The sequence below is a fragment of the Opisthocomus hoazin genome, chromosome 5 (genome assembly GCF_030867145.1).
Source record: "Opisthocomus hoazin isolate bOpiHoa1 chromosome 5, bOpiHoa1.hap1, whole genome shotgun sequence".
NCBI lineage: Eukaryota > Metazoa > Chordata > Aves > Opisthocomiformes > Opisthocomidae > Opisthocomus > Opisthocomus hoazin.
Window position 1 is genome coordinate 15,916,418 of NC_134418.1, and position 26,315 is coordinate 15,942,732.

A 26,315-nucleotide genomic window follows, 5' to 3' on the forward strand; every position below is an offset into this window, starting at 1 on the left:
ATTTAAATAATTGTTCTATTTACATCTCTACAAACAAATCAGTGATGTTAAGGCAGAAAACATCTTTTGTGCAACTTGAATGGATATGTAAGGTAGCATTGTTCTCTCTGGATCCATGATTTATCCTTTCTATCAATGAGTGTGATTGGAACATATTTGTAGAAGTCAATGATTTCTTTCACAGAACTAAATTTCTGGGGAAAAAAAGAAAAATTATAATCAGTGACTAAAAATGACATTGCTAGATGGTTTTATCTATAACATTAGAAGACTTGTAAATGACAGTATTAGAAATTGGTAATATTTTGCACACAATTATAATTAGATTAGATGGAAGCAATCATAAAACAAAAAGCACCATATTTTAATCTTCTTATTTCCTTTGTGTGTCTCTGTCTTGTGTAAGAGAAAGTGGCTGGCTGCTTAGGACAAAAGGGGAACATGTCTAAACCCTGAGAATGCAGTATCGCCTGTAAAAGTTTGTGATGCCAGATGTCATGATAGATTTTGAAAAGATAAAGCAACTATAAATCATCACTAACTTTACCCTGTCAAAAGTTAAACTGAATTAGCAGTACCTGATGCTTTATACTGCAAGTTTCTTTGTACCTTTTTAAATGTACCTTTTATTTTTCCATTCAATTTACTGAGAAAATGGCTATAAAATCCTTTTAAAGTATGGATCAAGAAGGGTCTCAGCAGGCTTTTAATCTTGTTCTCTGGTGTTCAAAACAATGACATCCTCCTAGCCTTTTCCTAAGATGACAAAGATGTGGTTCGAGATTCCTGAACTGATCAAGCAGCAACGGAAAGTTATCCAAGGTATTTGTCCTCATCTGTCCTGGTGGGAGTGGCTTAATCTTGCCATTCCAATGGTTGGGAGTCCTTCAGTTTAAATCATTCTCTTCCCTGTGTGTAACTTGTAAGCTCTCATCATCACACCACTGAGCTGTCATCACACCAGTGTTTCTCCTTTTGAGCTGTTCTTTGGACTCATTGATATTAAATCAGTAGAGCTGTACACAGTAATGCAAGCTTACTGTGACATTAATACCTATCCTGTATCTGTATTATATCACATTTACTGTATGGGCATTAATTGTATACATGATGGTATCTCATGGTAGTCTCTGTCATCTCCGCCTGATCTACACCTAGTTTATAACAAGAGAATCTGATTAAATCTGTGATTTGATGAAACTGTTCCCGTATTATTTTAAGATGGAAATTCTTTGATCTCGAAACCAATGTTCTAATTTTTTAAAGTTTTGTTTTGATAATTTTTACTTGTATGCATTTGCTCCACTTTGCTGTTTTGTGTTTGCATTATTATCAAGGCATTGCTAGAAATCTAGGCAAACTTGTGGTTTGTATTTCATACCATACCAAAGTAATCTTAGCTTTTTTTATTCTAAACTAATTCTTTATCAGCACCAGTTCTTTTCCTATTTCCTAATGTTTTTTGTTGGTTGGAAATATAAAACGTCGTACTGTAGTTGTTCATCTGCTTTGGAAATTTAGCTTGACTTCACTTGGCTAACATGACATTATTCGTCACTGCGCCTTTAACCTGTAGCTCTTTGGTAATGGGGGAAAGTCTCAGATGATGTTACTTAGATCTTTTTTCGTATTTTATTTCATCCTGTACTCTTATTTGAGTTAGTGAGATTTAAAATACTAACCTCTGAATCTCTTCCTGGCTGCTAGAACATGAAGTTGACTTAGACATCATGCTGATGAGCACTCACGGTCTGTAATTTTGAGTCCTTAGCCCTTTTTAATGGAACTGCACACTTTGTTAGGTGTAAAGACACCTGAAGACATAAGGATGATGAAAATTCAATACTTCAGAATTGATCATTTTGCTTCACTGTCTGAAGGGACTCAAACTGATCTTTGCTGTCTTAGGAATGTCCTATCTGCTGGTCTCCAAACAGCTTTGGGGGGATAGGAATAGAGTCTGAAAGACTGCTTGTGAAAGGTATAGTTTTGAATTGCATTGGGGTGGTGGTAGGACTCTGGACTACATGTTGCACATCCTGAATGAGAACAGTTCATCCTTGAACTGTCATTTAAGCTGTGGACAAGATGTTTACCTTGGAAACGTCTGTCTTAGTTGAAAGTATTAGCATCCTCTGACAGGTGTCCACTGTGCCCACTTTCCTTGCAGTAACTTTTGACATAATGCTGTCAGTGGAAGGCATTGTGAAAGCGCTCCCTCGTTTACTCTAAATAGAGTCAGGCCTGAATAGTGGCTGATGAAGGCAGTGGGAGCTGAACCATTTGACTCACTTTGAAACAAACTGCGTTGAATCGACATGACTTGTATGACCAATGGTTTGAAAATGAGAGGCAGCTGCAAATAGTGGTATGGAGTGGTAAGGATGCAGAAAATATCCGTGGCCGGAACAGCGAGACCCAGAGATACACCTTGGGCTGTGCTCTAAGCTTCTGCATAAAACAGTTGAAGAGGAGCCTACTCCTGCCTTTGATTTTTAGTTTTTGCATTGTGAGTTGAGCCTGATGATACAGACGTGCTAAAAACATGTATTTTGTGTGTGGTAGAGCTAGTTTTGCAAAGGTGGTAAGAAAAATATTTAGTTTTTGCGTCATGATAAGCTTTAAGTGTGGGCAAGGTTTTGATATCTCTGTCTTCAAAAGAACTGTGTACATGAAAAGAAGCAGTGTTACAGGTATCTCCAGATCTTTAATACTGAAAACTGACTGGAATTGGGGGAGGCAGCAGCCAAGTGAGCTCAGTATAATGTATGAAATACATATGAATATGTGAACAGGTGTGTCTAAATTGCTAGCAAAAGATACAGTACTACTAACAGTGGTGTTGGGTTTTTTTTGTCTCTGCTTGTATTCATTGTATTCCAGCTTGATACTAATTTAGCTGCCCAGGACTTCAGTTATTTGCCCTTGATCATCACATTGACATAGAAGTAACAGTTTTTTAAGATAAACAAAAATCTGATGATCCATGCTTTTTCCCCACTTAAGGCATTCTAAGGTTATATGAGTGGTAATGATGCACTCATGAAAGTTCAATTAAATACACTTAAAAAATTGTTTATCAAAAATTTTTTTGATCATACAAAGTGTTAACAACTCATAAACTGTATATGAAAAATCAACAGTTGCAATACTGGGAAGTACAAGGGAAAGCTTTAAATAATGGTATGTAAGAAAAAGCAAATGTTTAGTGGATGGAGATAGACTAATCCAGAAGTGAAAACATGCTGCAGAAAATCAGTAAGATTGAGCCTTTGAGTAAAATGAACAACTGGGGAGAAATGTAATGGGTCTGCACCTGTTCGTTGTTGTTTAGGTTGCTTTCTCTTTGGCTGGTGAAAAGGGAATATTCAGCTTCAGATAAAGCAGCTGGTCTGTCTGCAGTGCATACTGCAAAATGTGGTGTAACAAAGGGTTTCCCTGTGGAGGGACAATGCAGAGCACTCTGGAAAGCTTTTTAACAGGCATAGGAAAATTACAGGCAGCAATTTTTCTGTAATTAACAGCCTTACAAATTGTTTTCACCCTTCTGAGATGAGAACCTTAAGCCAGCTGCAGAAGTTGAGATCACTTTTTTCAAGAAAGAGCATTTTTGGGGAATCCTTTCAGAGTTCCTTAGGTGGAAGGAGCTCTGCTGAGCAAGGTTGGTGCCATTGATTGTCTGTTACTGCATGCGCTTCATCCCCAGTCCAGTGTTAATTTTATTTTCATGTCTGTTGCTGAGAATAATGCAAAGGAGTGGGAGGCTGTCTCTGTGGCTCTCTGGTACTACACATAGCTGACTAGCAAAACAATTCTGATTTTTTTCTGTTGTAGTTGATCTGCGGGAGGATTTCTGAATTAAAGAGAACTAATATTCAATATTAAACAAGAAGGATTAAGGTAATGTGTCGTGATTACAGATTTGGCCTGGTAAAGCCAAGCCTTAGGTATTCTGTTGGTTATTAACTAGATGATTGGAGTACTTATTCTGGAATTGTAAGTTTCCAATCTGACTGTTGTCAGTCCAGACCCACTGTTTAAGATATGAACTTCCTGTGTACAGGTTGAAACATACATATATGGTATTAAATATATATATGAAATACACATACATGGTATTTCCTGAGATGGGAGGGATTGTGCTCTCCTTCCTTTTAGTTCAGTAAAAATTATTCACGTATTGCTCAGGTAATTTTCTAGTTGCATTAATTGTTATATGTGTTTAAATATGAAAATTTTGGTTTATGTCTTTATTCTATAATGTACCATACATGTACTATGTTATTCTGTAGTGTACCATATTTCAGTTCCATTTTATTTTTTAGTCAGTCATTGATTGTAATCTGAGCCTTTTTTTATCAGGGCCATTACAGGAAAACTAAACAATGTAAGAACCATGGAAACATAAAATTGCTTTCTCCTAAGTCATGCTAAAACTCCAGGAAATTATCTGGGAGGTTCAGTTCAGAAGTGCAGATGATGTTTTACTGAAGACTACAGAAATTCACTACAGCAATGCTAGGGTGCTGGTACCTGCAGTACAGTTCTCTGTTTGGTGTACACTTCTGCTTCCCTAACTGTTTCGGTGTGCTTGAACAATGGAGGATTTTTTTTCCTTGTTATTAAACCAGTGTTCCTGAAGTAAACCTTGCCCCTCATCTGTGAAAGCTCATGAGTCCTATCCCACATTTTCTTAGAAGAATCCAAATGTAAATCTTGGACCTGCTGAATTTCTCAGGTTAGCTTGGGTCAGTTTTGATTTCATTGTTTTTAAGTCTATATAGAAAAGAGAAGTTTTGAAAGTATTGACACACGTGAAAAGGATTTAATTAAAGATGCAGCTACAACGGCTTTGCTGGTTCACTTTAGTTGGATTTCTGTCTGTCATTTACATAGCTAATAACCCTCGTAGTTTGTTGCTTTGCTTTTTTGCGCTGCAGCTGGTCCTCCCTTATGCTGAATTTCATGCTTAGCTGAGCGTTCTTTAAGTTTCTTTTAATTTCTTTTGTGAGTATCACATGTTTATAGGGATGACTGTTTCAGTTTAATATTATTTTTTTCTTATGTGAAAGACATGCAGATACAGTATTTGATATTTATATGGGTAGAATAAGAATTAGGGTCTTATCATGAATGTAATTGAATTTAATTATGTAAAAAAGCATTGCTAATCTAAAGGGATTTTCTAATTGAAATTTACCATATCTGAAAGACTGATTGGTGGGGACATAGGTGGTTTAATTGCTTCTGAATATCCTTGACAACTTTTGTCCTATGTCATCATTTTTAAAAAAGATGTTGGTTCTGCTTTTGCTATATGAGAGACAGACGAGAAGACATTATGCAGCAATAACAGTAGCCGGCCATGCTGCCAGGTATATGGAGTTGTGTATATTTTAAAATACCTACTTATATTATAACAAGTTTAATAATATGTTAAAATAACATGTATACCTGGAAAGGGAGGACTTTTCTTTCCCTTTTACATTGCAGGTGTTACTTAGAGTGGGTAAAAGTATTATAAGCACTTAGGAAGTTTTCACATTGATTTAAGTCTGAATTTGAGCATGGTACGTAAAATTCAGTTTTAAATTGTTATCTTGAAGTTGCTTGAAACTTCAAGACATTCTTGAAATAAGAGTATTGTAAAAGAAACTTAGAATCATAGAATGGTGTGGGTTTGAAGGGACCTTAAAGATCATCTTGTTCCAACCCAGCTGCCATGGGCAGGGACACCTTCCACTAGACCAGGTTGCTCAGAACCCCATCCAGCCTGGCCTTGAACACTGCCAGGGAGGGGACATCCACAGCTTCTCTGGGCAACCAGTTCCAGGGCCTCACCACCCTCACATTAAAGAATTTCTTTCTTACAGCTAATCTAAATCTACCCTCTTTCAGCCTGAAGCCATTACCCCTTGTCCTGTCACTACAGGCCCTTGTAAAAAGTCCCTCTCCAGCTTTCTTATAGCCCCCCTTCAGGTACTGAAAGGCTGCTCTAAGGTCTCCCCGGACCCTTCTCTTCTCCAGGCTGAACAGCCACAACTCTCTCAGCCTTTCCTCATAGGAGAAGTATTCCAGCCCTCGGATGATCTTTGCAGCCCTCCTCTGGCCCTGCTCCAACAGGTCCATATCTTTCCTGTGCTGAGGGCTCCAGAACTGGATATAGGACTGCAGGTGAGGTCTCACCAGAGCAAAGCAGAGGGGCAGAAGCCCCTCCCTCGACCTGCTGGCCACACTGCTTTTGAGGCAGCCCAGGATACGGTTGGCTTTCTGGGCTGTGAGCACACATTGTTGGCTCATGTTGAGCTTTGCATCAGCCAGCACCCCCAAATCCTTCTCAGCAGGGCTGCTCTCAAGCCCTTCATCCCCCAGCCTGTACTGATACTGGGGGTTGTCTTGATCCAGGTGCAGGACCCTGCATTTGGCCTTGTGGAACCTCATGAGGTTTGCACAGGCCCACCTCTCAAGCCTGTCCAGGTCCCTCTGGATGGCATCCCGTCCCTCAGGTGTGTTGACCACACCACTCAGCTTGGGGTTGTTGGCAAACTTGCTGAGGGTGCACTCAATCCTGCTGTCCGTGTCACCAGCAAAGATGTTAAACAACACCAGTCCCAATGCTGGTCCCTGAGGAACACTGCTTGTCACTGATATCCACTTGCACATTGAGCCATCGACCGCAGCTCTTTGAGTGCAACTTAACTTAAAACGAAAACTCAGTTTTCAATGAAACAGCAAGTGTTTTATGTGGGGGAGTTTAGAACTAACCTCTAGTATTAAGAATTTGTGAAGTGCAACATAAAAGCAATAGGCTGTAACAGTAGATGGGATTTTACTTACATGGTCTCCTCTGAGCCCTGTTCCCAGGGCGTACTGTTGGCTCTCTTTCAGAAAACGTACTTTAATGTTGTATACTCTTCTTCCGTAATAGACAACCAAAACATACGGTTCAGCGTTTGATTTCTTTGAGCAATCTCTAACCAAGAACGTCTCATCCTGTGTGCCACAAATTTAAATTATGTATTGTATGGTTAGTGCACAAAAGAACTGTTAAGCCATCATGGACAGTTTACAGACACTTTCTCCAAAAGTTTACACCACAAGTTTCGAGGTAAATTATACTTACAGTGTTTTCCTGTAACAGTGCCTTCTCTACTTCATGGCGATCATATTCTCCAATGTACCATTCATATTTGTTTAAATCCTTAATTTTAAAATAGTCTAATCAGTGTATAGAAATTAACCACAGCTGGCAGAAGCGAAAGCCCGTGAAAATAGATTATATCTAATCTGCATTTAAAGCAAATTTAGCACAGTTTATAAAAGCAATTGTAATGCGTCTGTATAGAGAAGTTCTGTTGGGAAATCTGAATCAAATTAGACATGTAAATTCTTACCCGTGATTTCCAGAGCTCACAGTGCACTGTTTTCATGGGTGCTGAATACGCACAGCTTTCAGACCATTGAACTTCTTAGGGAAATGTTTTCAGTAAACAGCAGTCCTTATGGTGTATGTGTGCCCTACAGTGATAATGCTGTTTTCTAAAAAGCTGTCCCCTTATGAAGGCGTGCACTCTTTACCTTTTCAGTGTGTTGGGTAAGAGATTCCATTTCCCATTTTACAAGTGATTGTTTTGATTTATTTTTGCATTCTGTGTGTGGCATAGGAGACGGTGGCCTCTTCACTGACAAATTCTCTGCATTTAATGTGAACCCTGTAAAAGCATATTCAGAAAGAAAAAAGTTGTATTTTTTAAACGTAAGTTATAGTTTCATTTTACCCTATCAGTTTTAATTAGTAAGTCTGAGAATAGCATTTACAGTTTAGAAATACAGTACTGTGATATTAAGTGTTAAAATTTAGAGCTGTCAGTTATGAGTGGTCTTGTGCTAGTGCAGCACCAGTGATTTCAGATTCATGCTGCAAGAGATCTAACACATCAGTTTCCTGTTTAATTGACATCACTCTGCCAGGTTCTTGCACACACAAACGTAACAAAATATTAAAGATATACTATTAATAAAATAGCAAATGCTAAAGGAAATAATACATATGGGGCAAGCGTAACAGTTCATTCTGTTCTACTTTCACTTTTCGAGCCCCTTGTGTTTGTGTTGGATCAGAGCTGCTGTTATGTTGGATCATATTAAAGCGCCTTATTATCTAACTGCCAGCTAGCATTGTCTTCACCAAGCTGCTGAAACCTTAAAGGATTCAGAGTTTCTGCCGTGTTGATGAATTTCAGCCTGCTCTGTGACTTTTTTTCATTTAGTAAATTTAGGACCAAGAAGGGAGCTTGCTCTTGCGTTAAGAAAAGGGTGAAGGTGGTGGTCCCCGGTTGCTTGTTCCTGCTCCATACTGCGCTTCTGAGAAGGCGGCCGCCTGAGGGAGCTGAGGCAGTTGGAAACCAATCAACCAGCCAGACCCAGCTCACCACGCCGCTGGGGAGCTGCGCGAGCGCAGGCAGTGGGGCAGGAATACCGAGTGTGGGTTAGTGTGGGAGGCTCGGGCAGGGTGAGTCAGATGAGGACGTGGCAGAAACAGCCTGAGTAAAGCAGTAGAATGCTTTCATGTGTGGATCAAATGCGGTTTGCAGGTACATGACATGGGGAAAAAATGGTTAATTGAAGAATAAACCCCATCATATCCTGCTCTACAACAGAAAGCATTTTTTGTTTGTTTCATGCAATGCTGATGGGAGAAATGACCTAGTATCTATTGTAAGAGTAAATGAGAAAAACGTGATTATCGATGGCTTCCATCTTTTCCTTCTGGTTACTGTCACAGGAGGCAGTACTGTTTGCCAAAGTGATATTTCATTATGTTTTATCTATTGCTGTGCTTTATCGGTTTATTATTTTTCTGCCCATACATAGCATATGACAGAATATTAAAGAAAGAATATTAAAGAAATACGACCTGGAATACATTCTTTTACAGAAGAAGAATAGTTTTCACTGTTTCCCTGTTCCATGCATACGTGCATCATATTCTGGTTTATAACAGCAGTATGTTTGTTTTTAAGACAGTAGAACAACATACACTGATCTCAGTAGACAAACAGCAATGACCTTCAGCAGGCAATTGGTCTGTTCAGGAATGAAATCACTGTTCAAAGTATTTGGGACCAGACATCTACATTGTGTTTCTGCAATCAGTTTGAGTTGTCAGAATGTGAATATGTCACTGTTCAGCTTACTGGATCCTGATTTTGGCATTTGGGTTCACATTGCATTTTTGGTGGCTATCCCCACGTACTTTATCTTTGAAAAGAGACCCCACTGCTAGGACCATGTTTGCTTTGTGACCGGTGTTGTGCATGTTCTGTAGAATTCTTTTTCTGGTATGTCTTAAACTGTGGGACAAGAAGTGGAAAAATTTCTTGCAATGCTTGTGGTCTGGGTCTGACTGGGATGGAGTTAACAACAGCTCGCTGAGAAATTAAAGAAGAATGTTTTAGGTTTTTGAACAGAAAATCATTTGTTTTCGACAATATAAGCTAAAAAATATCAGGGAGAGAAATATGTACTTTCATAGGATGAAAAAGGATATTTGTATAAATTTAATAATTATTATTTCTTCTTTAAAAATATTTAATCCAAGCACAGACTTGAAAGGAAATTGTAGGATAGCAGGGGGAAAGGCCACTTGCTTGTTCTGTCCCTGTTGTTTCATGAGGGCAAGGAATTTGGAGACAGAAAAAGAGATTGTGCTGTCCCAGAGAGCCTGAAGGACCAAGAGCAGTAGTAGGGATGATAGGAAGTGTCCGAAGTGGAGATGGGAGTGGGACACCGAGGCAAAATACTGAGAGACTCCTAAGAACAGCAGGAAACAAGAGACGTAGGTGAGCTTTGTGGATTCTGTAAAGACAGATTTTTAGTAGGTATCTTGGGGAGAGTATGTGGAATTGCTCACCAGGCACAAGAAGGATATTCATAATCAGAAGTGGTTCAGCGGAAGGCCAGCACCAGAGCCAGGGAGCTGCAGCGTGTGAAACACAGCTGAGGGGGGTGGGCTTGTTTAGCTTGGCAATGACCAAAGTTGAGGTGAATCCTACTTTATCTGAACAAATGATGCAGTCCATATGTTCTTCCTGGTTTTATTTGCTTTTACCATAAATTGACATTATGCAACTTGTAGGTTCTTGACACAGCTTAGGGGCTTTGATACAAAAGGGCATTTGCAGAGGCAGTTAAGGGAATATATAAAAGTATAGCAAGTGTAGTCAAGGACAGTAGGAAATTACTAGCATGGATGATTCCTATAGCTCCTTGGTCCCCACAGCCCCTGGGTCTCCCAAGGTACGAACTCTCTTTTTAAGGAATGGAGATACAGCATGAGCTAACATGGGTGGTGCATTTTAATGACATTCCAAAAACCAGAAAGCCCAAGGTCATGTGATTTAGATGTACTCCATCTAAGGTGTAGATACACATCTTTATCAAATACTCTGTTAATGAAAGATACACATATCAGTTTCCTTTATAGCATCTTTTATCTTTAGCATAGATTTCTGTGAAAAGAAATCCTATATACACAACAGAATGGTGGTTTTTTTTGTTTACACAATTATTACTATGAAGTTTGGCTAATAAAGGGATTTTGCTGTTCAAAAGTCTGTAAATTGATGCTGGGGTGTTTTTCTGTGTCTTTTGGGTTTATGAAAATACTTTCTAAAGCATGTGTAACTATATTGAAAGGTAGGGATGAGCCACATAGAAATGTTGAGTTAAATACTAATGAAGCCATATTTTTCTAAAAGAAATTAGGTAGAGGGGATGGTGGACAACAGATACAATGTGATATGATAGCAAAAAGCTAACACAGCTTAGTAGCATTTGTAGAAGTATCATCTTCAGCATGAGGGAGACAGTGTGCATATAAATCAAGCGATACTGCTTTTGTGTGTTGCATTCAGTTCTGGGAATCTTAAAGAAATCCAGGGAAAATGAGCGAGGGTCATTGCCACGGTTCCTGGGCAAGCCGTACTGCAGGCCATTTCTTGGCAGGGCACCCTACCAGTGGTAATACTGGCTTGCAGTATGTTCCCTTGGGTAAAACCACACAGTCCAGGGGATGTTCTATTTCCAAACATAACAACTTGAAAGACCTGTCTGATAATGGCAACTACAAGGCCTTTTCTCTAGGAGTCTGGGATAAATCTAAAGCGGTTTCTGCAGAGATCAGTGTATTTGCTTACACAAAGACGTTAAACCTCTAGTAGCTGCTCTGTAATGTCCTGAGCATCTGTAGCTTGCATTTAGCCCAGCTGATTGCATCTCTGCCTGGAAAAGCGGGGACTGTTGTGCTCACAGCATGCTTTTTCTCTGTGGGTGTCCCTTTGTATGCTCGATTTGCTTTCCCTTCCTCTCCCCTTTGTCCTTCAGGGGCTTGTCCAAATCCCCGTCCTTTTCTGGGTGTGAGGGTCTGCAGTGGTTTAGCGCTTGCGTGCTAGATTGGGCATTTCTTAGCTTGAACCAGGCATGGGGTATAGCCGAGTGAGTGACTGTGCTTGTTTCTTCACTACTATTGACTGTGCTATTGTTCTGCTTGTTTTCTGCTTGCTTTTTTTAACAATCCTTTTGCACTAGCTCCGTGCATTGAAAATCCCCAGTGCAGACATACACATGTAGAAACGGGGATCTGTTTCTCCTTATTATTTATCGCTGCCTGATTTAGTTTTCAAAGCAATCTCTGACTCTTACCTGAGTTGCAAATGCTTTTAGAGTTCCATGTGCACTGAAGCCTAGGAGAAAGCAATGAATGAAAGTAATGTCAGAAAAATATTTCTGTTAGTGGCAAGTATTTAAGCAAGAGTCAAATTAGAGAGCAATGCATAGCTGTGTTTCCCCAGAATACCCCTTTGCTCCTCTGCAGATTGCAGCTTTGGCCTTCCTGAGTTTCAGTTGGTAATTTTGTATTTGGCATCTTTTGACATGTTTCTCTTCCACTGTATCACCAGCCACTTCTTGAAGTTATATAAATTTTTGCTCTCCACAAGAGTCTTTGCTACAGTTTCGCATTTTAACTGCACGTATAGCAAAGCACAATTTTTGTTTGTTCGTTTTGAGCTGGTTCCCTGCTAATTTCACCTGATGCTCCCAGTCCTTCTGTAGGAAGACCCAGGGAGCAGTTGTTGCCTGTCCTTTCTGATTTTCTAGACTGCTGCTGAGTACCCAGCTGGTATTTTATTGTGCTGGTAATTAGAACGGTTACGCTGGGAAGAGCACCGACCAAATAACTTCACATAACAGAGCCACTGATACCACACAAGAAGAAACAAAATACTAGAGTTCACAAATACTGTCGCATTTACTCCAGACAATAATTCTGTCTTGGAGAAATGCCATCATTGTAAACAAGGCTAGATGGGAGATTCGGTATTTGTCTAGGAAAGATGTGAGATCATTCATATACTTCCTATACTTCATCCTACGCTTTTGTTTTTTGTTGAGTACTTTAGGAGGATATAGATTTTAAAGCACATTAAGAAAAGAACGATTTGTGTAGGGTAGAAAAGAAGAATAGGGACAACTGTGGCAGATTTCTATGGCAGAAGAACTGGCCTTTGGAAGGCCAAGTGTGTATTCGTTGTATGTAAAAATAGAAAGTAAGTGGGAGAGGAAATGCTGAGACTGGAGATGGTAGAGCTTCCTTATACAGTTTATTTAATACGCTATCACAGAAAGCAAGCCAAAAATGTAATACAATAGGATGCTATTAAAGATAAAAATTGAATGTGCAATGAGAACAGCTTGAAAGCAAGTCCCAAAGACTGTTATTGTCATGTGTCAGGACAAAACATAATATATCACTACACGGCATCAGAAGGCGATACCATCTTGCTTTTATTTCATAGTGAACTATAATTTTCTAGCGCAGAATGTTTAGTCCTTGAAGCATCAAGTACAAACTCATGAAATTCTTCTATTCCTACCTGGCTTCAGGATGAAGCTTTGGTTTATACTGTTGTGCTCGAAAAGATAGTTCAGATTTCTTCCCCGAATCTGTAGCTATTAATAAACAGTGAGAATGTATTATTTCTTCTTATGTGTAGCTTTGACAGTATCTAGCAAGTACCATAAAATAAATTAACTTAATTAAATTCAGGTATGAGGGGAGGCAGTTCAGTAGAAAATAGGCTGCAATCAGTCTGGCTTAAATGAGTCAGCTAATGATTTCAGTGGGAAACATTTATACTAGTACTGAATGTTATGTGGTGAATGTTACAGGTTTTGCGGATGCCAAATATGGCTTCACTTAATGGTAAATAATGCAGAATGGTGTCCTAGAAGTATACAGAGGATCCATAAATCCTTTTTATAGGGCAGGATAGGTAGGCATTAAATGTAGTAATGCAGTCAAAACTATTTCTAGCTGAAAGTCAGGAAGCTGTGCCTTAATCCATGAAAGGAAATGCCAGAGGAAATTATGAACTTTGTTAACAAAGAGGTGTAAAGAGCATAAAAATCATGTAGCCTGTGTCTTTCCTCAGTGTATTTCAGAGTAACATTTTTTTTCATGGATCTTCATGCATACATACACAGTGAATGGCTTAAGCTGTTTTTTCCAAGCTGTATGTACATCTAAAGAATTGACATGTTATTAAAACGTTTTTTTTTTATTTAAACCCTGCTTTTTATAGCTTTAAAAACATAAAGCTTTTAAAAATCTTTGTTTCAAAATTCTCACCCTCAAAGTACGGGAGAGGATCAAGATACAGAGAAGGGAAATATTCTCTGTGCAAATCCAGTCTTTTCAGGATATCATCCCTCAGTTTTTTAGGTTCCAACACTCTTATTATTTTCCCCAGGACATTTAAGACTTTGATTTGCTTAGAACAGATGTGATACCCTGGTTCCCCAAATAGCTGTAGTTAATGCCAAGTTAAATTCCTTTTTTTCTGCAACATCTTCCATAACTGTTGAGGTCACTGTAAATCTTTGCTCTCTGCAGACACATACCTGGGACATGTCAGTTACTCATCTAAATATAGAGCCAGGCAGCCTGATGCTACATAGCAGGATAGGTGTCAGGTTCCTATACTGGTTACTTCAGCTGGAGTTTTAATGATAGAATATTTTGTTCTTGGAATATGAAGGAAAGGCAACAAATTAGTATTGTATTATTAAATACTAACCTTGTTCTGTTCCAGGTGCCTATATAAAATGATAACATAGACAGTAAATATTTTTCTTTTGATTACCAACTTGAACGTACCCCAACAGACCCAACTATCTTTCAATTTTAAAACAATTTATAGATATTCAGTCATTAATACCTGATTGCTTTTTCAAAAACTCAAGCTGAACGCTGATCTCAGTCCACTGGCAACAATGAGAACTGAAGTTTTAGGGTTATAATGAACATATGGATTACTGCAACGATCACCATTTTGTGATGGCTATTGTGCATCATTTTAACTTACAATATTGTTTTACTTCATTGATCTTGTATTAAATAAAGAGATTGATTTTGATTGACTGGAAATACACTAGCCAAAGATCAAAATCAGTTATTTCAGGCTCCTTAACTGACAGTATGATTATTATTACTGTCATGGCGGATACTTCATTCCAAATCACTTTGTGGAGAGTCTTAATTCAGCATATTGTGTTACAAAGGAGTGAATGATAGACAGGTGTCTAGAGACCCAAGTTTGACGCATGAAATTTCACTGTATTTCTGTATTATTTTGATTCATGCAGGAATAGTAATTATTTCGTTAATTTGATACACACAAGACTATAATACATAAATATTAAGTAGAAAAATGTTTTACTGTTTGTAGATGTTGCATCTTGAGCCTTCCCTATAAATTCCTTCCCCAGTAATGTTTTGCCATTACTTAAAAATTTGTAGTCTCGTTCAGGTCAGAAGGGACCTAGGTAGGTCTCTGGCCCAAGCTCCTGCTTGAAGAACGGTGAACTGTGAGATGAGACCAGGGCTCAGACCTTTTGAACAACCTCCAGAACACAGATTTCGCAGCCTCTCTGGGCAATCTGTTCCAACAGCCTCATAATTACTCTCATCATTACTTTTTCTTCCTCATTTCTGATTGCAGCCCACCTCTTTACAGGACCATTGCCTCTTACACTTCCACTGTGCCCTCTGTGAAGTGCCATGCTCGACCTTCTTGGTGATCATCTCATGGGCGCTGGCAGGTTGCTGTTGGGTTCCCTGAGAGCTGCCCTGCTCCAGCCCAGGGTGCCCAGCCCTGTCAGCCTCACTTCTCTGCACGCCCTGACCGCGCCGCTGACCTGCTCCTCTGTCAGCAGCAGCCTTGTGCGGTGTCTGGTGAGTGATGAGTAAATGGGAATAGTCCCTACCCTTCATCTCTTGGCTGTGCTGCTCTTGATACAGCTCGATAGGCTGTTAGCCTTTGTGGTGACCAAGGACACACCAGGGGCTCCTGTTCAGCCTGCAGTCCCCCCCCTTTTGAGCAGAGCTGCTGGCAAGGGGGTTAGTCCAGCCCTGGACAGGGTTTTGCATTTGTCCTTTCCATTTTCAGGAGGCTCCTCTTGACCCTTTCCTACGGCCTGTCTGGGTCCCAGTGAAGGGCAGTCCTGCTCTAAAGCCTGTTGGCCCGCCATGTGGTGTCTGAGACCCAGACCGTGGCACACTGGTTTTCCATCTCCAGGTCACACTGAAGCTGTTTATATCTTCTGAACTCGATGAATGGGAAGTGATCCAAATTAAATTTTATCTTTTCCACGTTACAAGTTATACAACATTTCTCCTTAGGATGTAGCCAAACTAAGAGCCTGTTAGGAGCTGCAGTATTTGTGTAGCTGTACAGTGCCTATCCAGAAATATGAATTACAGATGTAAGATATTTATTGTTGATGGGGGTGTTTTCATATTTGGTTTGCAATGAGTCAGTATCTAGCATAAGACAAAGCTTTTTGTGTTAAAATATTAACTTTTTTGCCAATATCTAATTTTTTAGCATTAAATGTTAATTACGAGATTGCAATCAAACCGTGTTTTGTAATGATCTTTCAAAGTAAAAGAGTTTCTAACCGTGGGAGGATTGAGGTTCTGGGACAGGCTCCCATTCAGAACTGTGGAAAAGAAAAACTCAGAGGATTTGAAAGTTAGAGCTAGACCAGTCTATACATTTGTGCTGCAGCCCGTTGTGATAGGAAATGGCTGGATTGAATTAGTATAGAGATGCCTGCCTTTCCTCTGTTCCCTTGCAATGAGGTAAAAACCAATACAATAGACACATATTAGTGCAGTAAGTAGAACATGCAGTGAGAAATAGAAAATGCCATAAGTTATATCTCTCAATTTTACAAACATCCTTTAACACTCTGCATTATTGTAGGGACTGTATCTCGTAATACAACTTAGAGGAAACCATTTGTCATAACTAAACTCCTTTATTGCTAAACCCGTTTCCTCTGCTTTACTTCATTGGCCTGAGTAGAAAGTGAAGGAACTTCTTGAAACTGGAATCTGGGAAAAAACCCAACCCAACCACTTTGTTTAACCGGTCTTCTCTGTGAAAAAGTGACTGCTTTCTGCTGTGTATGTGCCTCCAGTGAATTCACAGCATTGCTGCTTAGGTTCTGCCCTCTGGACATGGCCAGCCCGTGCAGGGCTGGTTGGCGGTAGGGCTGCAGGCGGCCGTGCTGGGAGGAGGTGGTCACCTTGAAGGTGTGGGGAGCAAGGGAAGAGCCATTTAGCGTCTGTCAAACAGGGGAACTTGGAGCTGCTGCCTCAGCGTTGCCGGTGTTGAGAGCACGCAGGTCTGAGCAGTGCTTGGAGCCTAGAGCTGTGCTTGGTGGAGCTCTGCAGACCGGTCGTGTGGAAGGTGGGCAGTGAGCTGGAGGATGGGGCCAGTGGGAGGTGGACTGGGGGACACACTGGGGCTCACCGAGCCGCCCGTGTCTCAGGAGGTTTGGGGACATAGCAGAGTGTGAGCTTGGGCGGGTGGACTGCGCTGTGTGGGGCTGCGCGGGGCTCTGGGGCGGCGAGGACTGTGCATCGCTGTGGCTGCGGTCCCCACCTCGCTGGGGAGGGTGGCAAGGGGCTCGGCCGGGGGAAGCTGTAAGACAACGCAGGCGCCAGAGCAGCAGCGTGACAGACCCCTCAGTTACTGCCAGAGGTGTTCTGCAGGCATAGCTGCCATTTGTCTGGGGTGGCGGATTTTGCAGGGCTTGTGGGAGGCCGTGGGGTGGGGAGGAGAGGGAGAAGGAAGCTGGGAAATAGGTGAAGCTATTCTGTATAAAATCTGTCAATTTTTATTTATCTTACTGAAAAGAGTCATCTTATTTTTGACGTGGCCTTGTATTTACATCATCATGATACTATTACACTCCTCTGACCATATAATTTTATTTTTCTGCTTTTAAAACTCTATGTGGAGTCTCTGTTTCTCTGAAACAGTGTCTCTCCTGCTGCTCACCGTTCACAGGCGTCCGCAGCATCTGGCACTTACCTCTGTTATGTGGATACTTGGGAAAGTAGCTTTGCACTGTATGTATGCTTTTATTTCTGCTAGCAACTTCAGGAACTTACCTGCCATTCAGAGAGTAGCGGCATTGAAAATGCTACAGACATTAAAGACAGATACATTTATGACCCAAAGCTAGTATGATTCTTGCAATATTTTTGCCTAATAGGCTAAAATACTGTTGCAAGAGAGGCTATGCAGACATGGAGTGTGCATGGTTTTTATGGTCCTAATACATACAAAGATGATTACTTACTTCATTTGGTTCCTTAACAGATAGATGTCTGGAAAAAAAAGAATTATATGCAAAACATTTCATTACCATAAAATAAAAATCACATTGAGTACTTAAGTACTTTGATTACATCATCACTGAAAATTAACAGCCCTTGGCAAGGGAAAGATTTTATTACTGTTGTAGGAATTCAGAGGCTAGTTATTTTTTTACATAAATTATTTGCAGGAGAATGTTATGGACTTCCATAAAAAAGAATAGCATCCACTGAATTAGTTATGGTAAATGAGAAAAGTCTTTGTTACGGATTTATTTTGCGAGGAAGGAAGAAGAGATGTGAATGATTATCAGCTATCTGCAACACTTTCATGCCAATAAGTCTTACTACCAACTTTAAAGTCAGCTATAAATGGAGGTGAGTTCCTTGAAGACTGAAGAGTTTCAAAAATGAAACATTCGTAGAGGCAGAATGGGAGGTGTAGAGGAAAGGAGCTGCAAACCAGGAAGAGAGAAACAGAGAATGCTCCTCATGGTCCTGATTCAAGTAGCTGTTTAAGTATTTTTCTGCTTTCTCCTGATATACCTGATCAACAGGAATATCTTCCTTTCCTGAAAAGGATCATCAGAAAATATTCTCCCCCAAAAGAGACAATGTATTAAGTCTGACATATTTTGTTAGATATCTTGGGTTTCATGAACACTCATGCTTTTTAGCAGCTTGTATCTCATAATACAAGATTTAGAGGACCTGATTTTAGAAGTTCTTCAGTAAAGTAAGTTGTGGATAGGCATTCGATAGTTATTTGAAGCCTCCAGGATTTAGTCCCTGCTTAGCTTACCTCCTGGACTCAGAAAATATGACAGTAAGCTATTTTGCTAAATCAGTCAGAGAGAACGCAAAAGGAAGACATGGTATAGAAAACCCTGGGAACTACTTTTTAACACTTGGTCAGTGAGAAGGGGTGTCTTCCTTGTGCCTGTGTTGAAAACATCAGCATGGAGGGTTAAAGAGGCAAGAAATCTGGGAATGATCTGTTAGGGGATAATTTCAGGGAGGCTAAAAGAAAGGAGAGGAACTGTTTTGGGTTTGGATAGTTGCTTTTGTGTTAGTTTCTGCGATTTGTTAGTTTGGTCTTCAAGGTCGTTACTTGACGTGAGAAAGCCTATATTCAAAGACATTGGGCGCATGGTAAAGTTAAGTGATAATAGAGGTGTGCTTGTGGGGCTGGCCTCCTCCCCAAGGGGATATGCCACTCACATGGCCTGCGCACCACAGGCGTGTAGAAGTTTAAATCTCATGCTCCCTCACTTCTAAGATACATTCCAGGATCCTGCACATGCCTGTATTTTTTATGAGGCTATTTACAGAGTGTATAAATAATGATGTGTTTAATTTTACAAGTCTTCCAAATCTTGTTGGAAAACAGGACTTGCAGTGCTAAATCACATCTGCAGCTGGACAGCTTTGCTTACAGTCTAGCAGATAACGGCTGTAGCGGCGTACTCCTCCACACTGCACCTTGTATGTATGTTTTCTCTTTGCAAATCTGTGACTGGACTGAAGATGAGCGAGAAATATTTTGAGTGGATCGTTTGTGTGGGAAATTTGTGAAGTGCATTCCCTAGATCATGTGTGGTCTTAGTCTCTTACTCATGTGATTAAAAAAATCTAGTGCAATTAAAAATACCCAAACTTTCTAGAAATATTTTGGTATCTATAACTGCAGCGTGGAGCTCGGTGGTTATGATTTTTGCTGCTGCTTTTTAATTCTAGCATAAGAAATGACATGTATTTATATTACACATTTATAATAGGACCTTTCAAATCCAAGTGCTTTGCATACTGATGTCTGCTGGCAAACACAGCTTATAACAGTTCTCACAGAGCTTTCAATGTATGTGCTGCCCTACCCAGGGAGGGGATCAGTCGTGGGATTTGGAACTTTTCAGCTATGTGTCAGGTCATGCATCTGAATATGAAGCTGCTTCATATTAATAAAATGTCTTAACAGCCAACAGCTTTTGGAACCTAATCCATTTTAAGCACCATTCAGGAAAAAAAAATCCCGTACTTGGAGCTTGCTCCTTAAGTATATACTTCACTTTAAGCAGAAGATGACTTTGCTGATTTGTTAGCTTTTTCTTTCCCCCATGAGATTTGTAGTGACCTTTGTAAAATGAAGCAAAATTCCATCCTGATGAACTGAAATTGACACTAATTATGGAAGGAGGGACAGGATTGACAGGACTGAGAGTCCAGCGGAGGGTTACGAGGATGATGAGGGGACTGGAGCATCTCTCGTGTGAGGAAAGGCTGAGGGAGCTGGGCTTATTCAGCCTGAAGAAGAGAAGGCTGCGAGGGGACCTAATAAATGCTTATAAATATCTTAAGGGTGGGTGTCAGGAGGATGGGGCCAAACTCTTTTCAGTGGTGCCCAGCGACAGGACAAGGGGCAACAGGCACAAAGTGAAGCACAGGAAGTTCCGTCTGAACATGAGGAGGAACTTCTTCCCTCTGAGGGTGACGGAGCACTGGAACAGGCTGCCCAGGGAGGTTGTGGAGTCTCCTTCTCTGGAGATACTCAGGACCCGCCTGGACAAGGTCCTGTGCAGCCTGCTGTAGGTGACCCTGCTTCGGCAGGGGGGTTGGACTAGATGACCCACAGAGGTCCCTTCCAACCCCGAACATTCTGTGATTCTGTGACACAGCTCAGTTGTGCCCAAACTTCTGCCTGCCATAGGTTTTCGTCGAGAAGCATTTGAGCGTTCTACCCTGTGGCCCTGGATGTGTGTCATTCCTGTGCCCAGCCTGTGTCCCCCCCATCCCTGTTTGTGAGTGGGCATTTTGGTCACACAGCAGGAGCACAGACGCATCTGGTTACATGGCAGCGAGCAGCGTGCGTACGTACTCATCTGACTAGATACGTGTGCTGTGTGAAAAAAGCAGCCAGCCTCATAACCTGACATGCGGGTATGCTTGGTCCTACAGCTGGACACAAGCGGTTTGGGTTTCGGGACACGGCGCTCATCTGCATTTCCATGGCAGGATACTGAATGAACAGGAGTGTCATATATTGAGGAGGGCAAGGTGAAGAGCACAAGAAGCGACTTGTAGTCTGGATTCTTGAGTCTCATGGGCTGGAGCAAGACTTCTGGCTACAGATTAGTCATTTCTTTTGCTGAATGTAACGTCCTTGGGATGTGTAGTGTATTTTTGTGTCTCTGGTGCGGTCAGTGTGTTTCCCCATCACTTGGTTCACCAACTGTTCTAAGCAAGTGCAATTGTTTCTACTTAGAAGTGGCTGAAAAACCTCTAAGTATTAGTAAGAATAAGTATGAAAGGCCTTAAAGTGTTCATGAAAGTTCTGCCTACTTTTCTAGTCTTTCACTTCTTTACCACTATTTTGGCAGTTTTTTCCTTTAAAAATGCTAGTGTCACATTACACTAAATACCACTTCTCTCAATTATTCACAGCTGTCCAAAGAACAACTTTTTGTCCTTAAGTAAAAGCAGAGGTGCGATGGAGGTAAAATTTTGTGGTTTGACCAGGGAGAGTGTTTTGATTCTCAGGGAATGAGGAATGCACCCATACCTTGTGACTTTTGCTGATACTGGAAAGGCATGAGCTTGGCTGAGCGTTTTCCTCGTGTGAGAGAACTGGCTGCTTGTCCTCGGCTCTGCAGGAAGCGGCTGATACTGCTTTGGCAGTGTCTTCAGAGGCCTAGAGAAGGCAAAGGAGAATTTGAAGAACTATTAGGGAATAAGGAGGCACAGGGACTGTGTTGCAAGTGCAAGCTCAGGAAGTAAAACACTGGAATTTTCCAAGACCATTTCGATGTATTTGTGCTGAGCTTAGTTCAGGTCCAGGAGCTTCTTGGAGCCCTTCAATAGCAATAGTAATTTTGGATAGTATTCTACATTTGCAAGACATTACTGTACTCTGGTACATGCCACTTAACACCGCTTTCATGCGCTTCATCAGTATGTGGCAAGTACAGCTCTCCAGTGTTGATAGTTCTGGGCAGATATGGGTGTGTGTAAGGGCCAGCCAGGGAACACACTGCAGTTCAGACACACAGGAAAAAATACTCTTTATCCCAGAAACTCACAGCTGACACGTGCCCAGTGTTTTCTGGTGAATGTGGGCATGTTCTGCCCATGCTCCGAGACCAGCCAGTCACAACCCAGCTCCAACTGGGAGCTGTGGCGAGGAGAGCTTGGGTAAGCAAAACTGGAGGTGCATCCATGCTGCGCTGATGACCTGCCCTTCAGCAGTGGGCTCCTGGGGAGGGAGCCTTGTGCCTTTCCATGGTACACACCAAAATTAAGTCAGGTGAGAAAATTAAGAACCGTTCTGGCCACTGTAATACAAACGGAAACAAGCAGTGAAATTTTGTAGAATAATGGAATGAGAATGTTCTTATTTCTGTGCTTTTACAGTTTTGAATTTGTGAAGCTCTACTGTTCTTTTATGCTCTTATTTTATGTTTTAACTTAAGGATTAATCTGAATAAATCTGTAATGCTAATAATATTTTAATATTCTTTATAGCTTTTCTGGCAGTCAGAGTAGGCATGGAGGAATAAGTTTGTCAATCCCAGATGACCTTTTGGAAGGATGTCTTAATTGTAGTGGTTATTGTATGGGCTTGAAAAGATCAAGAAGTGATTAATTTTTTGTTTGTGAGCATATCATAGAAAAATATATTTGTGGAATTGAGCTTGGTCCATCTTCTGTGGGAGTAAGTGGCAATATTCCAGTTGATTTCTATGGACATGATTTAGATTTGTAGGAAAAAAAATGTCAGATTTAAGAGGCAATGAAGTCAATATTATCACGGTGAACAGAGCCTACAGCAGCAATACAAATTGTTGGAACATTATTTCCCCAACAGTTTATATCTAGGTTGAACGAGATGCAAGATTTCAGGCTTTTGACTTGGTCGTAGGCTCAGCCAAGTTGATTTTGAAGATGCAGGCCTGAACTCCTGCTGTGAACACTTAGAGCTCATGTTTTGTTCTCCTTAATTTCGTATCAGAACCTAAAAAAGTCCAAACAGCGCCAGGTAGTACAAGGATGCTGGCTTGCTTCCGATCATCTCGTTACCATGAGCGGTGGAGATGGATGTGAGCGTTCATTAGCAGTGAGTTCCCTGAGGACCTCAGGTAAGCAATCTCCTAAGTGATCTTACCGTGGGGGAGGCACCGGGTCCTGGAAAACAGAGGAAGCAAAAATCTGTGTAAGCTTTTTACCTGGTTTTACTAAAAGAAATGTAAAGAGTTTAGATTAAGCAGACATGCCTGTGTCGAGAGTCGGAGGGTTTATGTACTCTACAGCACATAACATCATACTTTAATATGCCATTTTAAAATCACTGAGGGGTAAAGATGTCTGCATAAACCATGAATGCAATTAAGTGAGATATTGTAGGACTGCAGATATGAGTTATTTTATCCTCCAGTTAGTGCTAGCAAAATTGCAGCCTGCTTTTAGAAATATATTAAATGGCAAAGTGACCTGTAAAAATTTTAATGGAGAGATTCTGCTTACCTGGGGTCCATGTATTTTCCTTCTTTCTCCTAAAAATAATTATTAAAAATTGTTACTAGAGTGCTACCCATATAATTCACAGGGAGGTGGTTATGTGTGGGAATGGAGGCAAGTCAACAGCCTAGACCTGAGACAGAGGTCACTGAAGCGCGTATTTTCTGTTAGCTGTTCTGCACGAGGCCAGTAGGCTCTGAATGAGGCTTGTTGGAAATGGAGTTGATTTTGTTTGATCTGTACTTTACTTAACCTTTCTTAAGGATGGATTCACAGATGGATTCAGGCGCATCTTATTCTCGAACATTTGTGCTTCTCTCCATATAAAACACAAAACTACGTGTACTTAGATAATTATGACAAGCACAGAAGTGTTGAGAATCTTCCTGTGCTGTAGCCAATGAATCTTTTCAATATCACTCACATTCATTTTATAAGAGACATAACCAAGAATGAGTTAAATTTAAAGTAGGAAAAAGCAACTATTTTTGTTTTTTTTAGCTTAAATTATAAAATGAAGGAATAAAAATCGTTGTGATACTTGATGAAGCAGGGTGAACTTTGGTTTTACCTCTGGCTTTCAGAATGGAACATTTGGGGGTGATATTCAGGTATTGTATATTTAAATATTGTTTGGAAACTATATATATATGCTTATCAAGTTCTTTGGGATGCACTTTTTGTCTGTTTTGATTTTTGTACAGAATCACATAATCACAGAATGTTTGGGTTTGGAAGGGACCTCTGTGGGTCATCTAGTCCAACCCCCCTGCCGAAGCAGGGTCACCTACAGCAGGCTGCACAGGACCTTGTCCAGGCGGGTCTTGAGTATCTCCAGAGAAGGAGACTCCACAACCTCACTGGGCAGCCTATGCCAGTGCTCCGTCACCCTCAGAGGGAAGTTCTTCCTCGTGTTCAGATGGAACTTCCTGTGCTTCACTTTGTGCCTGTTGCCCCTTGTCCTGTCGCTGGGCACCACTGAAAAGAGTTTGGCCCCATCCTCCTGACACCCACCCTTCAGATATTTATAAGCATTTATTAGGTCCCCTCTCAGCCTTCTCTTCTTCAGGCTGAATAAGCCCAGCTCCCTCAGCCTTTCCTCACACGAGAGATGCTCCAGTCCCCTCATCATCCTCGTAGCCCTTGGCTGGACTCTCTCCAGTAGCTCCTCATCTTTCTTGAAGTGGGGAGCCCAGAACTGGATACAGCACTCCAGATGGGGCCTCACTAGGGCAGTGTAGAGGGGAATGAGAACCTCTCTTGACCTACTGGCCACACTCCTCCTAATGCACCCCATTGGCTTTCTTGGCAGCCAGGGCACACTTCTGGCTCATGGTGAACCTGTTGTCCACCAGCGTGCCCAGGTCCCTCTCCACAGAGCTGCTCTCCAGCAGATCCTCCCCAAGCCTGTACTGATGCATGGGGTTGTTCCTCCCCAGGTACAGGACCCTGCACTTGCCCTTGCTGAACCTCATCAGGTTCCTCTCTGCCCAACTTTCCAGCCTGTCCAGGTCTCGCTGAATGGCAGCACAGCCTTCCGGTGTATCTACCACTCCTCCCAGTTTTGTGTCATCAGCAAAAGAAAGTTATAAAAATCTCGAAAGGCAAATATTTTTTTTGTTTTGGTTTCAAGTTTACGAAAATATGACTGATTATTTAAATGGACATCAGACGTCTTACTAATAAAAAATCCTATCTTAATCTATTTGCATTAGATTTTGATTTTGAAAATATTTTCATAAGTTCTACATACTGAAATCCTAACTAATGAAAAAAGAGATGCAATATATCTGAAGTTCTCCTTCAAGTAAACCATAACAAATTGCTCTAAATAAAATAATGGTACTTTAAATGTTTGACAATTCTAGAAAATAACTTGACAAAAATTATTCTGTGCTGTGCATGCCATCTTGTGGAAAAGCCACTTAATAGCACTGGGCATGAGAACAAATGTTAAGACACACTTAATAACAGTGTAGTTATTATCTAAAAGTAGTAATCCTCTATAAGCACTACTAGCTCGGGATGTGGTAGAAATATGTATATGTTGCATTCTCAAACTGCAGAGTTTACTTTACCTGCCTGCGCTCTCTTTGGTTCATCTTTCTTAATGTCAGCACACATCTCTTGGAGGCAGACAAGGATGTAAATCCAACCTACTAAATCCTGGTGGAATTTGAAGATTTATCTAAACGGGCAAACTATCAGCGGGACCTTGCCTACTGATTTCTGCAGATTTTGAAGCTGGCTTACTCGAATTTCTCTCAATTCAGCTTTTTTACAAGCTACATCAGGATTTGCTCACAAGAATCAATCTAACTTTTCATTTTGCAAACTTTATAGTGCTTACTTTCTCATAATCTGTAGGAATTATTTGGCTCTATGTTTTGTGTTATAGTATGAACTAAAAGGAAAAAAAAAATTCTGTTTTGCATGGAATTCTTTGCGTCATTTTTTTCTGGCTGATCAAGTGTAATACTCTCTGAAAATCAGCCATTAGAGCAAACACAGAAAGGATCATATTTTCCTGGCTTGACAACTGCATTCTTTTTGACCATATTTAGGATATGGTTCAAAGATTTGAAAATGATCAGAGAAAAAATTTCATTCCCTTTCAAGGTTCATCAGGCCTACCTGCAGTATCACGACTGCCTCCACGAAGAAGAAAAGACGGGTCATAGTTGTAGGTGACTCCCTTCTGAGGTGAACAGAGAGTCCAATAAGCTGGACAGCCCCTCCTCTTAGGGAAGTCTGCTGTCTGCCTGGGGCCCAGGTTAAGGACATCACTACGAAACTTCCTAGCCTGGTATGGCCCTTGGACTATTACCCATTGCTGCTCTTCCATGTGGGGGGCAATGAAGCCACAACGTGATCAAAAGAGACTTCAGGGACTTGGGACGATTGATAAGGGAATCTGGAGCACAGGTTATTTTTTCCTCTCTCTTTCCAGTTGCAGGCAGGGACATTGGAAGAAATAGGCGGGCCCAGTCTATTTATATATGGCTCTGTGGCTTGTGTCACTGCCACAGTTCTGAGTTTTTCAATAATGGGATGGCCTACAGGGCACCAGGCTTGC

At 40.9% G+C, this 26,315-nt stretch overlaps 1 protein-coding gene across 1 annotated transcript in view; it reads right to left on the reverse strand.

Moving 5' to 3' along the window:
* Window positions 1-9: 9 nt before the first annotated feature.
* Window positions 10-26,315, reverse strand: part of CLNK (cytokine dependent hematopoietic cell linker) — a 40,009-nt gene continuing 13,703 nt past the window's right edge. Inside the window, exons 7-17 of the mRNA XM_075422082.1 lie at window positions 23,246-23,274; window positions 22,887-22,906; window positions 21,288-21,416; window positions 17,716-17,743; window positions 14,139-14,157; window positions 12,936-13,011; window positions 11,704-11,744; window positions 7,579-7,712; window positions 7,124-7,201; window positions 6,838-6,993; window positions 10-194 (exon numbers count right to left, since the gene is read on the reverse strand). Coding sequence (XP_075278197.1) covers window positions 48-194; window positions 6,838-6,993; window positions 7,124-7,201; window positions 7,579-7,712; window positions 11,704-11,744; window positions 12,936-13,011; window positions 14,139-14,157; window positions 17,716-17,743; window positions 21,288-21,416; window positions 22,887-22,906; window positions 23,246-23,274 — 857 coding nt within the window. The 3' untranslated portion in view covers window positions 10-47. The remainder of the gene's footprint in view (window positions 195-6,837; window positions 6,994-7,123; window positions 7,202-7,578; window positions 7,713-11,703; window positions 11,745-12,935; window positions 13,012-14,138; window positions 14,158-17,715; window positions 17,744-21,287; window positions 21,417-22,886; window positions 22,907-23,245; window positions 23,275-26,315) is intronic.